Source organism: Arvicanthis niloticus, chromosome 5 (assembly GCF_011762505.2).
Source record: "Arvicanthis niloticus isolate mArvNil1 chromosome 5, mArvNil1.pat.X, whole genome shotgun sequence".
Lineage (NCBI taxonomy): Eukaryota > Metazoa > Chordata > Mammalia > Rodentia > Muridae > Arvicanthis > Arvicanthis niloticus.
Window position 1 is genome coordinate 33647668 of NC_047662.1, and position 17621 is coordinate 33665288.

Consider the following 17621-nt stretch of genomic DNA (forward strand, 5'->3'; position numbering starts at 1 on the left):
ATAAGCGGGGAGTCTAGGTGTTCTGGGAAGATGAAGTGTATCACACATGCAGGAACAGACTGGCCTGAAGGAGCACATCATAACATTCATTTAACCACCAAATCTGAGTGACTATAGGTGCCCAGGTAAGCTGTGGTGGTTTCAGCTCAGGCTCATGCTGGGATATCTGCCATGTGTCAGTCTGACCCAGGGCCATCTGAGCCCTGGCAGGACCACTGTTCAGAGTAGCTGGACCTGGCCATGGTGATAACCCCATCAGAGAGAGACTTGATCCTCTTCTCCCTGATCCAACCTTTACCGACTGGGGAGGTGCACTGTGAGATTAAGGGACTTGTTACAGATGAGTCACACAGAGAATGAAGGTAAAATCAAGAGGCTGGAGCCCATCTTATCCACAGCTACCTTTGTGGGTGGCTTCTGAAAGACTTGTGTGACCAGAGTAAAAGAAAACCTCAGTCAGACTTGATGTGACACCCCAGGCTCACACAGCAGCTGCCCCAGCGCTGGCACGGAACCCTTGTCACCTACGAGGTCTGAGCTCTTTCTTTCACACCATGTTGATCTGCTGGCTGCTAAGATATACAGTTGATATGGGTTACACTCATTTGTACTTGGGTACAGATGGGAAAGGGCAAGCATAAGGCTGGGCAAGGGCTGGTTACAAGGCTGGTCTTTCCTCAGTTCTGGAGTTGGCACAGGATGTTGAACCTGGGAGAAGTTAGTACTGGAAAACCCTGATGTCAACTCTATGTGCCCAACTTGCTCTGAGCCATCTGCCTCCATCTCAAAGAACCATGAGCTGACCTGGGCTAAAGACACGTGGGTAGAGTCAATTTGGCCTGAAGCAAATCACTCTTCCTGATTCATCACCTTCCCCTCCTCCCGGGTGTGGAGGAAAGAGTGGTCCAAGGTCTTCCCACAGAGCCCTATTCATGCCAGGCCCTTGGCAGACCATGTTCCCACAGGCTCTACATTCTCCATCATCATCATCACCACTACCCCAACCTGGGAACCAACTCAGAATCTGTCAAAGAGCCAGGCCTCTGTCAACTCCACCCCAGCCAGACGGTTAATAAGTGACCAGAGCTCTGGACCCTGGCCTATAAGGGGCTGCTGGCCCAGAGGCAGGTGGCAGCCAGGTGGACAGCAGAGAAAGCAGGAACCCAGAGGTGTGAGCTGAGAAACGGAGCCATGTCAGGAAGCCAACTGTGGGCTACTGTCCTCCTCCTGCTGCTGCTGCAGAGTGCACAGGGTGTCTACATCAAGGTGAGACCCCAGCCAGCCTTCCTTTTACCTGCAGGACCTGGGCTCAGCCCAGTAGACAGACTGAGACACCTGCTGCATTGGGGCTGCAGGAGTGTCAACAGCGACAGTGACAGACATGATGAGAGCAGCAGGCTTAGTCCGCTCTGCTCTCCTTGGAAGTCTGCACAGCCACAGTGTGGAAGGGACCCTAGAGGAGCCTAGAGGGAACCGCTATGGTTCCCTTCCCTGTGCTTACCCACATGGGCAAGTCACAGGATGGTTTCCCTGGTAGGGAGGGAACCTTTGTGCTCACTGAAGGGTAAATGGTACCAGGCCCAGGTGAACATGTTCTAGGCAGAGCAAAGGCCAGGAAAAGGGAACATGGACTTTGGCGTCCTTCCAGAGAGTGTTGGATGGGTGGGGCATGGAATCAGTCCTGGCTGCTGTGTGGTCGGATGCTTCTGGTCTCCCTAATCCTGCATGACTATAGACTAGCATTTGTATCAGGCAGGGCTTCCAGGAGGAGAATAAAAGAATCTGGGAGGGGTTGAGAGAATCAGTCTCAATAGAATGAGCTTCACCAGGCCAGTGCAGAGAGAGGACCTGTTAGCTGACCTGTCTGAGGCCAGACTTCCACAGGGGAAGGTCAGGTCAGATGGGAAAGAGACAGACAGACGGATGGAGGCAAAGATAGGATTTGAATACACAGGGGTCTTCCTGTGTCTAATGCCCGTTCACTGACCTATAGAGCTCCAAAGCCTTTTGTGAGCAGCCTGGGACAGAAGGTGTACATGCTGTTGGCAGATCTCAATGCAACATTCTGCTTTCCTCCTCACAAGCTGCTTTTCCACTGTGGCTTGGACCCTTCGTGAGCACAGAGAATATTCTGGAGACTCACGGGACCCTTAGGAGCCCAGTCTCATGGCACTGCCTGCTCCTACCCAGGGCCTGATGACCTCTCACCCCTCCTGTCTCCCTAGTACCGTGGCTTCCAAGTCCAGCTGGAATCAGTGAAGAAGCTGAGTGAGTTAGAGGAGAAGCAGATGTCTAACCCCCAGCTGCGGAAACACAGCCTCCTCCCTGATGTGTGCCATAACCCAGCATTGCCCATGGATCTCCGGCCTGTTTGTGCCTCCCAGGAAGCTGCCGGCATCTTCAAGGCCTTGAGTAAGGATATCCACCCTCAGATCTTCCTGCTCCTCTCTCTGCACCCTCCCCTACATCTCCATCATCCGTTATTTCTCTTAAGCAACCCAGTGGCTGTGGACAGGGTGCTTAGAGGGTCACAGCCCCTGCCCACCCCAGATCTGCCCGAGTCTGGGCACATTGAGTCAGGTAGAAAAGAACTCCACGGTCCTGAGAAGTTCCTCAAAGACCTCACAAGTTGGTGGGGAGGGGCTCTGGGAAGAGACAGACGTGATTCCAAGGGACCCATGCATCGAATACATCTGGTGTGATCAGGCTTGGAATGGCTCCCCGGGAGGCTAAGCTAAGCTAAAATGGGAAGGGTGGAGAAGAGCTGGGCATGCGCTGCTGCCATCTGCAAGCATTTGTGTCCCTGCTCTGGGCAGGTTCTGATCCATCCCTCTTGTCCAGGACACTGCAAAAGTACCTGAGAGAGGAATCTAGACCCTGGCCCCCTCACTCTGAGTCCAGAGCAGAAATTTCTATATGGAACACACCAGTTTCTCTCCCTAGGAACTCCTCTCTGCAAACTGGATGACAGCATCCATGGCCACTGACCCCCAGGGTCCGATTCCAATTAATCTGCCTTCTTCCTGCACAGGGACCATCGCTACCGACGAATGTGAGCTGTGTATAAATGTTGCCTGTACGGGATGCTGGTGAAATGACCCACTCCAGACACTTCCCTCCACAACAGCCTATCCTGTCCATACTTAGATACCGTTGAAGTAATCACCATCCTCCCAGTATAAATAGATCCATAGCAAGGCAATATGGACTGCAGAGCTGCCATATTTAGCCCCCCAGGCAGCTGCACCTGAATAAAGATGTTACCCACAAAACCAAGTGTCCGTGTGTTCATTTCTGAGCTCTGGGTGGGGCATCTTGAGAAGCAGGATGAGAAGCAAAGACAGGTCATGCTGAACATAGGAATTCCCCACCCATATTTCCAAGCCCAAGGAACTGACTCATGGTGCCCACGTCCCAGGTGAGGGAGCCCAGGGTAGCCCAGACTCAGAGGACCTTCTCCCCTGGGGTAACTCATGGATTTTCAGCTCTGGGACCAGAACTCTTGACAGAAAATAGTGGGGAATAGGTAAGGGTATGGTTGGGATGGGATGCCATCAACAAGTCCAGTGACAGTCAGGTGACTTTGCTCTCCACAGTCCAATGACACTCTCCCCTTTACAGTGTCCACTTTTTATGTTCTAGAGCCATACAGATTATTAAATCCTTGGCAAGATAATTCAGAGTTTTCATTGCTCTGAAGAAGTGAGTAACTCTGCAATAGCCAGTTCCTTTATTTATAAAGAATGTCCCTAAAGGGTCACAGACTGGGCAAAATGGCCAGGCAATGTCTTCCCAGGATGATACAGTCCATGCTCTGGCCACTCTGTCATTGCTTCTACATATCCTTGGCTGTAGATGATGACACTAAAGGCAAGACTCAGTGTGACCACCAGACATCTCTCCTGAGTGATGGGAACACAGCCCTCTGTTAGGTTAATGGGACATACTCCCAGATGGTGTCTCCTCCCCGGCAGAGGACTTACAGGACACAAGGCTGTGACTGCTGCTCTGGTGTACACTGAGCCATGGAAGGTGGAGCCCAGGGCTGAGGCCTTTACTCCAGTCAGGACTTGTCCTGGAAATTCCCAGCATGGGGTTTCCCACAGGGCAGGCTTGCTACTTGGCCTTTGACCTGGGCACCTTGGAGGGAGGAAGGTGGGTGCAAAAGGGTCAGCTGAGTACACAGACAGCTGACAGACCCTGCTGCTCCACTGTGCTCCTCCTCCTCACTCCCTGGCTCCTGCCTCAGGTCTCTGCCAGGGGTAGCCTGATTGTGTCTCTTTCCCTGCTGTGTGCCACCATGCCATCCCTTAAGTCTGACTTGAGGTCAAACATCATCTGTGTGCATTTACCATTTGTCCTTTTCAGGGGCTGTGTCCCTAACCACTCAGGGAACTGCCACTGGAGAGTCACCTAGAGCCTGAACTGCTGCAAACACACATGTGCAGGCATCACAGCAGGAAATATAATGCGCACCCTGTGTTCCTGGGGTTTAATCTTTCTCCTTCAGGAAGTAGTCAGTTACTCCCACAAGGGTCACACTGTTTTCTCTCCTCCATCCCTTCCTGCTCCTCTTTCCTCATTTCTTCTTCCTCTCCCTCCTCCTTTCTCCCTCCTCCCCAGTCCCTGGCAGCCACTCTTCTCTTTGTTGAATCTTTTTTAGATTCCGATTCTAAGTGAGGCTGTGCAGCATCTGTCTTCCTGTGCCCGGCTTATTTCATCAGTACAACACGCTCATCTTTCGCCTTTGTCACAGGTGACAGGATTCCCTTCTGTTTGAGGTTAAGCAGTGCTCCACTGTGTGTGTGTGGCACGTTTTCTATATCACAGGCCTGGGCTGTTGAGAACAGTGCTAAACATGGCAATGAGGATGATTTTACAGTCTATGGATTTCATGTCTTTGGGCTACAAACTCAGAAGTGGGACTACTGAGTCGATGGCAGTTCTCATTATTTCGGGGAAGGGGAAACTCTATACTGCTGTCCCCATAGATGGTCGCTCGTTTGCTTATTTTTAAGATAGAGCCTCATGTACCCCAAGCTAGCCTCCAACTCATTACATCCATGATTTTCTGATCCTCCTGCCTCTACCTTCCCGGTACTGTGATTATAGCCACCTACCATCGTGGCCGGTTTATGCTGTGTTAACTATCGAGCCCAGGACTTCATAAATGCTAGCTGATTCTTCCAACTGAGCCACACCTTCAGCCCAGCTACACTGATATCACTCCGACCTTGCTCCACATCCTTCCTAACGCTATCAGTATCCTGTATTTTTTATAGATATGTTTATTTTATAATGGATGAGTGTTTTGCCTGCATATATGTATAAGCACCGTGTGCATGCCTGGTGACCTTGGAGGTCAGAAGAGGGAGTCGGGTCCCCTGGAACTGGAGTTAACAATGGCTGTGAGCTGCCATGTGGTGCTGAGAACCAAACCCAGGTCTTCTGCAAGAGCAGCTGTGCTCTTAACCACTGAACCATCTCTCCATCCCCCATGTTATCCCATATTTTTAAATGTCCCCATTCTTACAAGTGTGAAGTGATGCACCGTGTCATTAATGAACATCTTTCCCCATGGCTTGTGGCCCTGAGCATCTTCACATGTGTGATATTTGTGTATCACCTGGGAAATGTCGCCTGGGGCCTTCCCCATTTTATAATTTCATCTTTGGTTTTTTTGTTTGTTTGTTTGTTTGTTTGTTTTTTCTGGATTGTGGAATCTCTTCTGCTTGGGATGTTAATCCCTCACTGGATGCACACATCACACACTCTCTCTGACATTCACCTCTCCACTCTCTTGGCTGTTTCCTTAGCTGCCTGGAGCTTTTCAGTTTGGTATCCTCCTGTTTGTCTGCTTTTGCTTTGGTCTGTTTTGGGGCTCATGGCCAAGAACAATGACAAGAAAGGTCCCTTATCTTCTCTTCCAGTGCACACAGGCTTATGTTTCAGTCTTTACTCCATTTAGAGCTGGTGTGTGTGTGTGTGTGTGTGTGTGTGTGTGTGTGTGTGTGTGTGTGTGTGTTGAGAGTCTAGTTTCATTCTTTTACATTTAGATGTCTAGTTTTCCCAGTACCATTTACTGGTTTAGTTCTAGTTTAGAATCCACTTACTACTGCTTCTGTACTGAGTATAGGTGATCTACTGGGGCATGGGTAAGCTCTCAGGGGCAGCATCCCCAAAGAAGACCGACTCTCCCTTCCCCAGTAGCTATCAACTACCAATAGATCCTCGGCTAGGGGTGGGACTCCATGAACCCTTCCAGAATCCATGCTGACATTTTGGCTGGCTTGATCTGGTGCAGGTCTTGTGCATGCCTTTCCAGCTGTTGGGAGTTTATGTGTGTAACTAGTCTGTCTCGTCTGGCAAATACTGTTTTGCTACAGGCATCAATCCCCTCTGCTTCTTAGTCTTTCTGCCCCTCTTCTGTGATGATCCGTGGGCCTTGGTGTGGGGTCTGATAAAGACATCCTGTTTAATAGTCTCTCATTCTCTGTACAGTGACTGGCTATTGGTTTCTGTATTAATCACCATCTACTGAGAAATAAAAGAAGTTTCTCTGATGAAGGCTGAGAGATTCACTTACCTATGGGTATAAAGATAAGAACTTCAGGGGCAGTTTATCACTATTTCTATTTGGCAGAAAAATAGCATCAGACTGTTCCCCTATGACTTAGTCAGCTATAAGGTTTTGGGCCCAGTTCACAGGAATGAATTCTCTCTTGAGTAGGCTTTAAATCCAATCGGAGAGTGGTTGGTTGTTCCCTCGACATCCGTGCCACTATTGCACAGCACCTCACAGGGCTCACAGCTGAGCAAACTAATGATGGCTTCTTCCCCTGGTAGTGTGTTCCTTTGCTTTCTATAATTTCCACCCCGCCTGTTGTCACTACCATTCCGTTTTGATGATGACAGCTTTGTAGTAGACATTGAGAGAAGATAGTGTGCCTATTAGTTACATTTCTCTCACTGTGACAAAATACCATGACCAAAAGCTTCTAATGGAAGAAAGTTTTTCAGTTTAAGGCTCCTGAGTGGTGAGAGTTCTTTCGTGGTGGAGAAGAGAGGCAGAAGGTGAGAGGCATGGCACTGTAGCAGGACGATGAGAACTTACATCCTTCACTATAACCAGAAAAGGAAAATTGTAAGACAAAGACATAGCTTGCAAAGCCTTCCCCCAGTGGCATACTTCTTCCAACGAGGCCACACCTCCTAAATCTTTCCAAACTTAGTGGTGCCACTAAGTGGGACCAAGTGTTTGAATGCCCAAGACTATGGGTGACATTTCCCATTTAATCTATTAGTGTGATGAGCCTGGCTTTGTTCATCTTGCTTAAGATTGATCTGGCTAGAACTGGGATATGGCCCCATTGGTAGAGTACTTGCCTAGCATGCACAGGGCTCTGGGTTTGACACACAGTGTCACACTAACTAGGCATGGGAGCTCACACCTATAACCCTGGCAGGAGGGTCCTAAGTTCAAGGTCATTTTCACCCATGTAATTAGTTCTAGGCCAGCCTCGGTATTCAAGTCTTGTGTAAACTCATGAACTTTAAGATTTTTTTTTCTATTTCTGTAAAGAATATCTTTGAATCTTGGATAAGGGTTGCATTGACTCCGTAGACAACCTTGGGTACTATGGACATTCTAATATTGTTTTTCTAATTCATAAGCAAATAAGATGCCTTTCAATTTTTCTCATTGATATTTTTCTTAGTATATAGTTCCTTCACTTCCTATCTTAAATTATTTCATAGTTCCCGTTACTGTTATTGTCCCTATTGTGAAAGGAATTTTCTTGATTTTGTGTTCTGAAGGGCTTATTGTTAGTGTGGAGACATGATAGTGACCTTTGAGAACTAATTGTGTATCTTGAAGCTTCCTGGGTTGTCTATTAGTTACAATGAGTTTTTAAGGTAATCTCCTTGGAGTTTTATATTTAAGACTGTGTCATCTGTGAAATATTTATATTTCTCACTGACTGAGTTGGGGGCTTTTGTTTTCTTGTTAATTGTTGTGGCTAGAACTTCCAGCACCATGTCAACGACAAGTACACCACACTCACATGGTGTATGTACACACATGCAGACATTCACACATAATAAATAAACACATAGATAAATAAAATACATAATACATACATACATTTGGATCAAGAAAGAGGATGCCCCTCTTGCTACTTTTATCTTATTTTATCATTTATTTTTTATTTTGTTCATTTTGTATGTATGGGTGTTTTGTCTGCATTTATGTCTGTGCACCACAAGTGTGCAGTACCTTCTGGAAGCCAGAAAAGGCCGTCAGCCCACCTTTTACTTTTCCCATCTTGATTTCTTTTATTTCTTCCCCGACCTTTATTATTTCCTTCTACAAAATTTGGACATAGTTGGTTCTTTCCTTCATCCCCTGAGTGCGATGTCGGGTTGGTAAGTTGAAATGTTCTGTTCCCACATGCCCTTGTGTGCTCACTGCTGAGCTGCCACCACTGTGCCCACCAGAGCTGGCACGCACGCTTTCATCTTCTATGCTGAGACAGATTTCAGCTTTCCTTCTTACTTCTTCTGACTGCCCCTGGGGTCGTGAAGCTTTGAGAACTTTTTCAGGAGACTGGAGAGATGGCTCAGTGTTAAGAGCACTTGTTGCTCCTGCAAAGAACCCAGGCTCAGTCCCAGCACCCATGGAGTGGCTCACAACCATTCATAACTCCAGTTATGGGGACCCACACCCTCCTCTGGCCTCCAAGGGTACCAAGCACGTAAGCATGCACATACATATATGGAGGAAAACACTAATATATATTAAAATTAAAATAAATCTTAAATTTAAAAAGAACTCTTTAGTATCACTTTGTACAATCTTCACTCAACATTACAAAGTAGACATTTCTTTTCTTGCTGGTTCGTTTGTGAGGTGGAGTTTCAGGCTAGTTGCTGTAAATTCCTGGTCCTGTAGCCTCCACTTCCCATGTCCTGGGATTACAAGTGGCATCGTGCCTGGTCAATGTAGTTCTATGATCTTCATTTTGTAGACATGGAAACTGAGTCTCACCATCCAAAGTCATACTCAGTAAATCTGGCTCCAGAGCTGAAGCCTTGAGTGACTCTATCCACCACACAGTTCACCAAATCTCCCAGCAACCCTGGGAGAAGCTGTGTACCAAGCCCGTCTTCAGACAAGGAAGTCAAGCCTCAGAGGGAGGGGCAGGCCTCCTAAGAGTCAGGCTGAAGCCTACCCAGTCCTGTCTGCTTCTCAAGCTCCACGCTGTGCAGACAGTACTACCCTAGTGCCTCTGTGTTCCCACCGTCCCTACCTTCTGGAATTTTCTCTTCTTGCCTACATCATATTGGCTTTAAAATCCACCTATTCCAATGCAGATCCCAGAATAATAAAAAGGCCCTCCTCCTTTACAAAGCTTCCTGGCCATAGCCAAAAGAGGGTATCCAGATCACAGGAAGTCTGTCTGAACACCACCATACCCCCTCGTTATGGCAATTCCCCTTCAGCCACTCCCCCAGAATAGACCCCAGCAGCCACCTCTTTCTCTGCCCCCTATATCCTTACTCACTAGCCTCACCCCTGTGTTGCATATGGTCACCTCCAGCCTGACCCTTAATTTTCTTCCTTTCCTTTTCTTTAAAAACCATTTAAAGAATCCCTCTATTGTTACAGAGAAGGAAATTAAGGCACAGAGAAGGGAAGTGGTTTTCTTAACATCACACAGGATGTGGAAGACCAGGGGCTGGGACCTGGAGTTCTGGCTTTTCCTCTCACACTGTTGTTCTTTGAGCAGGCATCACCGGGGGTAGTCTTAACTCTGAGCAGTGTCGGAACAAACTTCCTCCTGCACAGAAGTTTTCAGCAGGGTACCTAGGGCTGTGCCAGAGGTGCAGGTGACCACAGGACACAAGTATTCTTCTCAGGGAAGATCAGGAAAGGCCATGGGGAAAGCAGTCATGGAGCCTGGGTTGGTAAACCGACTAGGCATGCAGAAAGGCAGCCGTTTTTGAGAAGACAGGACAGGAGGAATGCTTGCTTTGAATGGGATCATAGGGCAGAAGACAGTACTGCTGGTCTGAAGGAGCAGATCCTGAGTGGTGGGTCAAAGGCCTGTAAGTATGAGACACCCAAACCAGCTCTGACAAATTCCTGTCCTCACATGTGGCTTAGCGGCAGCTTGGTGACCCCAGGAAATATGTGAGAAAAGCTGGAACTCTGCCCACTCTGGTGGATCCCGGTACCTGTGTGTGGTGATGGTCTCAAGGTTGGGGGAACTTGGCAAGGAAGTAGAACCTTCTACTTTGGACACTGAATCTCACAATTCTGAGGGCAGGTGGGTGTTCACGGCACTGAGATAGCGCTAGACAGACAACGAAGGCATCACACAGAGTTCTGAAGTTTGGTTTATTGGCTGAGGGTTAGCATAGCTTCTGCAGGTAGCTACCTCCTCAGCCTCCTCCCCGCAGTGGTCAGGGTAGGCTGAGATGTTGGGGGTATGAGTTTGTTAGCCCTGCTGCTTCTAGAAGGTAGAAAGGGCTTCCACGTGGGCTGAAAGGAAGGCGAGCGATGTCACTCTAGCATCCCGTGCAGGCAGCATAGGCACAGATCTCGCATGTGTTTGGGTCCTGAGCAATGGCCTCTGGTCAAGAAAGAAGGAGTCTTGATGAGAGGCAGCCACCCTTTCCTCACAGCCCCTGCCCCTCTTCAACTAGAGTTTGGATAATCTGTCACCAGCCGCCAGGATAATCCCAGCAGGCTGGTCTCCTCTGACCCTCTGGACTTTCTGCTTCAAACGGGGAGTATGAATTATTGAATCCAGCCAATCAGAGTGCAGCTTCTTACCAGAACAGTGATGGAGTTGTTACGCATGATCCGAAGATAGGATGCAGGACTCCTTTTAACCCACGCTTTTGAGCGAAGGCCTTTCTAAGAGGCTTCAGCCAGTACCACTTAAAACTAGCCAATCAGAGCACACCTCCTCCCCAAGCCCCACCAATCAGAGAATGTGCCAGCCACACAAGCCAAGAGGCCACTCACCCAGCCTCTGCAGTATCTCCTCAGCGTTGGGTTTCTCGCAGACAGGCCTCAGTGCTTCTGGAAATGCAGAGAGGCTACATAGCTGTCGAGCCACCGGCTCAGGAAGCCTGGGAGCAAACTTCTTGTGACTCACCAGTCTGGGTTCCTGTACCTCCCGGAGGCCCTTAAGTTTTTTCACTGACTCCAGAGGAAAGGAAAGGTCTCCATCCTGAAAGAGGCAGCCAGAACATGAGACCAGGCTGCAGGCAGCCCTAGCCTGGGTAGCTTGCTTGAGACAATCTATGGAACAACGTGAAGTCAGACCTCTGTGGCCCTGGGTTTGCTAGAGGCCTTAAGTTCTGCATACTATCACGTGATGAATGAGGAAGCTACTGTAGAAAGCCAGGGTTGCAGTAGGTATCATATGAGGGTAGACTGGTGGTGTCCTTATATCAGTGGTCATGCTAGCCCAAGCTATCTTTTCTTGCCCAAGGGCTTCTATCTCCAGCCTAAAAGGAACCCAGGGGCGTCTCTGACAGACCAGGATCCCTGCTTGCTGACAACCCAGCTTGTATCTGGTGTCACCAGTAGGTATGCCCAATCACCTAGGTCTCCGAGATGGTGCGAAGAATGCCTACATTTGAACCCAGCCACCTCCCTTCCCAGCCACCAGCTTCGGCTGTTTTGGAACCTTAGTGAAGCTCGTGTTTCTGTTCTGTGAAATGCCACCAACTCCTCCTCCCCAGCTTGCCGGGTCACAGTGGGACACTGGAGCAGCCAGACTGCAGGCACGCTATTGCTGTCTTTCCCAGATGGTATTTCTTGCTGTCTCCCTGCATGTTTTCCTCCTCCAAGTTTAAAGGGAAAATATGCATGGCTGGCAGGACTCAGGGGGGGTCCCAGAAGAAGCCCATTCCTCCTTTCAGGATTCCAAGGATGGGGCCATACCTGTACAGTGACCCCTTCTACCAGGACAGCCAAGGCACCCAGGAGACACAGCACAGAGAGCACACAGGCATTCATGGTAGCAGTATGTAGTGCAGAGAACAGGCCAGCACTGGTGTCTGGGGTAAACAGTGGGGCTTTTAAAGAGGTTGAGGTTACTCAGTAACCCTGGGACCTTGTCAGCCTCATCTGCTGCCTGTTGAGCCCCATCAGATAAGGCCAGTGGAGCCTAGGAGATAAGAGATCAACAGAGCCTGGCAGGGCCCTGGTTCCTCCCTGGGCACTACTTTGACCCACAGCTGGGCTGGGTCCTGGATTTACTCCCAGCCAGGATGGCAGACCCAGCCCTGCCCTTGAAGAAAGAGGCCCAGCAAGGTGACTGTGACGTCAGTAACAACAGAGACAGGGCCATTAGCATGGGGGTGGGGAGCACAGAAGAGGCATCTCCCATCCATCCACAGAAGGCCCTGTTAGGAGGAGCAAAAGTGAGCTGGTCCTGGAATGGTCAGGGGGAAGGGAAGAGTGAGTGAGCCCAGAGAAAGGGGAGAGTGGAAACACAAGACCCAGAGTCCAGCCTTCGTCTCTGTGATTCAACTTTGCCATTCTCAAGCACGTACTCAAACCCCACTAGTGGCCTCTTCTCGATGTGGCTTCCTCTCCAATCATTGCCCTCTTGGGTTCTCTGTGCAGACCAATGTGAATACCTCCCTGGTTGGCAGATGCCTTCCTGCTAAGGAGTCTATGAGGACCTAGGTGTTCCATGCAGTTTCTGCCGCATGCACAGGAAGCCCCTGATGAAGAGGGTACTGTAACTAAACAGCAGTGGCTCCTGGTCCTCGCTGTCTCCTCTGATGGCTACCTGCCTAGCCCAGTCAGAGCAGTCGGTCCTCAGGCAGGATGGCCCTTCTGTCCTGCCCTGCCCTGCCCTGCTCTCAGTAGCTGAGATGGATCTATGTGGATCTGGGTCCCTCTAATATGACCCCTGTTGGGATGATGGAAGTCCTATATCCACTGCAGGACCTAGGGTGTACGAGCCCCAGGACCGTAGAGAAAGCTGTCCTGAAGCGTCCTTTTCTTCCTGCTGCTTCACCACACTGCCTGCATTCTCAGATAGCCAGGGTGAAGGACAGCATCCCCGGATGTGACAACGGTACTAAAGAAAGGACTGGAAGAGGACCCTCGTAAAAACCCAGAAAGTACCTAACCCTGGGGCAAGGTCAGGAAACCTTGCCAAGCTGTTCTAGACTGGACTTCTGTTGTCAACCTCCCCACCCCCCCAAACACATACTGTGGTGTCATAAGCAAATGCCTGCAGGCACTGAGATGCAGATTGCATGTATGCTATGGTGCGTGCGTGTACGCTGAAGGGGTATGTGTATGTACAGAGATGCATGCGAGTACATATGAGGTGTGGATTAAAAGGCATATGTAGGTATTCTGAAAGGCATGTGTGAAAAGGTGTTTGTATATGGACTGAAGTTTTGTGTGCCTATATAGGCCAGAGTATGACACAGAGTTGTGTGTATATGCTTGATTATATTCATGTGTACACTAAGGAGTCTACTTATGTGCTAGGGGTGTGTGCACACATTAAAGCATGTGTATGTGTACATATCCTGAAGTTGTCTATATTTATGCATGTTTGCAAGGAGGTAAATGTGTACTTCAGGAAACTGCGTAGAGGTGTGTGTGTGTGTCTGTGTGTGTGTGTGTCTGTGTGTGTGTCTGCATGCCAGGAGACAATACATGTGCAGTCCATGTGCTCCACATTGACCTGTTGAGAGGTGACCTTCAGGGCCTAGCAAGGGTGCTGAGCAGAGATTCATAGTTGCAGGGTATCTGTGTGCTGGGTTGCGAGGACTGGAGTGCTGAGGCAGAAGGAGCAGGGGACTCTTCAGGGGTGCACTGGAGTGACAGGGTCGAGCTGAGCTAACATGAGGACCAGCAGCTGCCAGGTCAGGGGCTGAGTTAGGGTGAGTTTGATGTAGTATCTGGAAATGAGCCGGCTTTGGGCATGGAGCAGGTTAGGATGGGGTTTGGAAGTGGACGCTGTGTAGGGTAGAGCTTGAGGTGGAGCCTACCGAGTGTGGTGGCTACTGGGCTGGGCTCGGATTCCTTCTGGGGTTGCAGTTGAGTAAAGTTTGCAGTGAAGTTGGAGATGGATAGGGTGGGGCTGGGTTTATGATTTGGGTTAGGTCTGGGATGACGTGGGAGCCTAAAGCTGTGCTGGAATTCAATTTGGCTTTAGGGTGGGACTGGGCTAGGGGAACCCTTTTTTCTGACTCAAGGTGTCTCTTGTCTTCCCTCCTCAGGTGTGGCTGTGACCAGGGGAAGAGAAAAAGGTTTCCACTCCTGCTGTCTCTTTTTGCCCAGGAGCTTTGCCACCTGACCTTCAGGATGATGCAGCTCCACACCGTGGGAAAGAGGAAGCTGCTATTAGGTCCTAACCCTTTGGGTCCGGCCCTATCCAACACCTCATCCCCAAACTCTGCTCTAGGAAGTAGGAACTTACTCTTCTCTCCTTTCCTACTATGGTGCCTGCCAAACCTGGGGCCAGCTCTGACTTCAATCCCCTGCCTCCTTTTCAGGAGACATATGACCTCATCAGTCTGCATTAAAGCTACTGGAGACGGGCCCTTAGTTGTATTTCTGGAAGCCCAAGCTTGCATCCTGAATCCCGAGCCTTGTCCTCAGCTTCCAGCACACCTCATGGAGGTTGTTTGGGTTTCCCATACCTAAGGACCACCTCTTCTGGCAAGCCAGTGCACTTCCATGGCCTTACAAGCCACAGCACCATCTAGGGACAACCAGCCACTGCTCCAAACCTCAGAGGGAAGCCAGGCTGCCTGGCTGGCATTCAAGGTCAGCCTCTGATGAGTCTATCATTCAACCAGGATCTCAAAGCACTACACAGGTGAGAGGGATGGGGAGAATGCCAGAGCTCAGGCTCTACCCAGAGCTAGACAGCCCCCAGATTTGGTGCCAGCTTCATCTCTGAGTAAGTGACCTTTAGTGTCAGCTTCTATGCTGGAGACGGATGAAAAGAACAGCCCCACCACAGATCTCAACATTTCCTAGCAACTTTCAGAGGCCCCTGAACCTGGGAGTTAAGGTTAAGACCATTCCTACTCCTTTGTGCTCTGGAAGCCTTCCCATGATACTCAGAGCCATACGGCCTTTGAGAGGGTGGCACAATAAGCCCAATGCTCAGAGAAGGCCTGGAATCAAGGGGGATGCCACCATGACTAAAGGAAATACAGAAAGTGGTAGAGACTGTGGCAGACAATTCTGCAACTGGCTGGGCCAAAGCCCCGGCAGAGTGCTCTGCAGCTACGGGTATCAGTTGTCACTATTCCCAACACGGCTGGCCCTAACCTCAATGCTGGAAGCTGGGGGGTTCTACTTGATGCTGGGATAGCCTGGGCTTCTCAAGGAGACTGATATTTACTATTCCATTTGGCCAACAGATTTGGTTTAAGGGCTGTGTCTGGGTTACCTCATTTGATTCCCAAGAGCCCATGAAGGTCAGGTCCACTACAAACTCAAATCCTTCAACAGGTCTCCTGTAAGCCCACAGGCCTAAACGGGAGCAAGGCCCAGAAAGAGCCTGAAGACACTAAGTCTGATCCCTGTGACCTTGAGAGATGTGGTCTGCATTTTAGTCCAACCTATGTAGCTTGTAAATGTGTTTCCGAGGGTGTAGCAATCTCTGGTTGCCATGGGAACCCAGGAAGCCGTAACTGCCTGACAATTCCAGTGTCTGTGAGACTCTAACAGCTTTGGCAATGAATATATATACATAAAAAAATAACTGTATAATCCCATTTTAAAGGGTCGGGCGATGAGCTGGACCTCAGTGAGGTTAAGAAACCATGACTTCCCAAGGGCATGTATGCAGATGGCTGCTGGGTACAGCCATATTGACTGTGCACCACAGAAAGGCACAGGACCAATGGCACATGTGGAAACACAAGCTTTGAGCACCATCAGTCTAGAGGAAGGCACAATTTTTCAGATTTACTGCCAGGTGGATTTGGTGACAACTCTGGTCATATAGCTATAAATTCCAGAACTGATTCCAATTTTCTGAAATGCCAAAGGAAAACCTGACCTTCCACTGGGTGCAATGAGGAACTTCCCGAGTGCCTCCTATGCTGATCCTGGCGCCACACAACCCTGCCCTTTAAGGGAAGAAAGAGAAGTGGCCCACCAAGAGTCAGCGGTGCCCACAATGCAGAGGAGAAAATGGACGCTCAGAGTGCTCGGATCACAGAAGTGGCAGCCGATGGGGCTTGGAGGCCCTGGCCAGAGCCCCAGTCCAGTTTCCCCTCCCCCAGGCCCCAGGCTGGTGGGCGCTTTCCCTTGATGCTTCAGGGGGCAGCTGGGGAGTGGAGAGGGTGTGTCTGCTTGTTTGCTCAGTCAAGTCATCCCCCTGTGGCTGGCCAGGATAAGTTGATGGGTACCTGTTTGCCATCTGTTGTCATTCACACACAGCACCTGACTCCTCTTCCTCCTCCTGGAGGCACCTCACTGAAGGCAGCAGAGAGGTTCATCTGGAGTGCTCACCCCTATGAGTCTCTCTCTCTCTCTCTCTCTCTCTCTCTCTCTCTCTCTCTCTCTCTCTCTCTCTCTCTTTCACACACACACACACACACACCCTTCAGAGGAGCTCAAGCTGAGACAGGACACAGATGGACTTCACTGGTCTCCTTGTGGGACATGCTAGGAATAAAGCCTGGAGCTTAGGTCCCTAAGGCCAGGTCGTGCTGGTGGAAGTGGCATTTGAAGTGGCCTTTGACAGATGCAGACCTGGGGCACTGGGGAGGAGAGCTGGTCCAGGCTAAAGCACAGCAGGGCTCCAACAGGACCAACAGGACCAAGCTTGGGCATTTACCTGATACAGTGAGAAGCAGTTTAGGACCTTGGCAGAGACACTGTGCACACAGACATTGCAGCAGAGGACTAAGGGTGGTTGGTAAGCTACATCGGGTGAGCATACAGGATGGAAGGCAGTGCTCCATTGCGGCAGATATGGAGGGGGGGGAGGGGAATCAGCTATTTGTGGTAACTTGGTCAGAGCAGGAGGGAGGGAGGGAGGGAGGGAGGGAGGGACGGACGGACAGAAGGAGGGACGGACAGAGGGAGGGACAGAGGGAGGGAGGGAAGGAGAGAGGCTCCTCTGGATCTATGTACAGTGCCCAGCTGCCATGTGCCTGTCAACTTCTCCAAACTGAGGCTCACAGAAGGTAGTGTCCTGTCCACCAAGAAGCCTAGAACTGGACTCCAACGTTCATATTCTTCCCACTGCCTTATCAGTTATGCTGGCCCCTTGAGGTCTGCTGAGATCTTAACCACTGGCCAAATGACAAGGGATCTGTTTCTGCTGGGATGGGCAAGCCTGAGCAGACAGGTACTCGCCTGCCATTTAACTCAAAGCAAAACTAACAGGGAGAAAAGCAAGAGGATGAACCCAGGCATGTGAGGAGAAAAATTACCTGGAGGAGACTTGCAGGGTCTAACTGCGACCACCCTGGGCACACAGCTTGAGAGGATGCTCCTAAGCTAGGAGTCTTAAAAGCCCCTCCACCCTCCAGGGGCAGTCCTTCCAGTCAGCTAAACAAACCTAAAAACTTGTGTTTGGATCACCAGAACACATCAAAGA

General features: G+C 49.9%; 2 protein-coding genes across 2 annotated transcripts; one reads left to right on the top strand and one right to left on the bottom strand.

The window, feature by feature from the left end:
- The first annotated feature begins 1106 nt into the window (after positions 1-1106).
- Positions 1107-3272, top strand: Guca2b (guanylate cyclase activator 2B). Its single transcript, XM_034503852.2, has 3 exons — positions 1107-1266; positions 2226-2412; positions 3032-3272. Exons 1-3 carry the CDS (start codon positions 1192-1194, stop codon positions 3091-3093), a joined length of 324 nt encoding a protein of 107 aa, XP_034359743.1. The 5' UTR covers positions 1107-1191; the 3' UTR covers positions 3094-3272.
- Positions 3273-10383: 7111 nt separating this feature from the next.
- Positions 10384-12112, bottom strand: Guca2a (guanylate cyclase activator 2A). Its single transcript, XM_034503930.2, has 3 exons — positions 11963-12112; positions 11036-11243; positions 10384-10637 (listed from the first exon to the last, which is right to left on the bottom strand). Exons 1-3 carry the CDS (start codon positions 12035-12037, stop codon positions 10573-10575), a joined length of 348 nt encoding a protein of 115 aa, XP_034359821.1. The 5' UTR covers positions 12038-12112; the 3' UTR covers positions 10384-10572.
- Positions 12113-17621: the final 5509 nt, after the last annotated feature.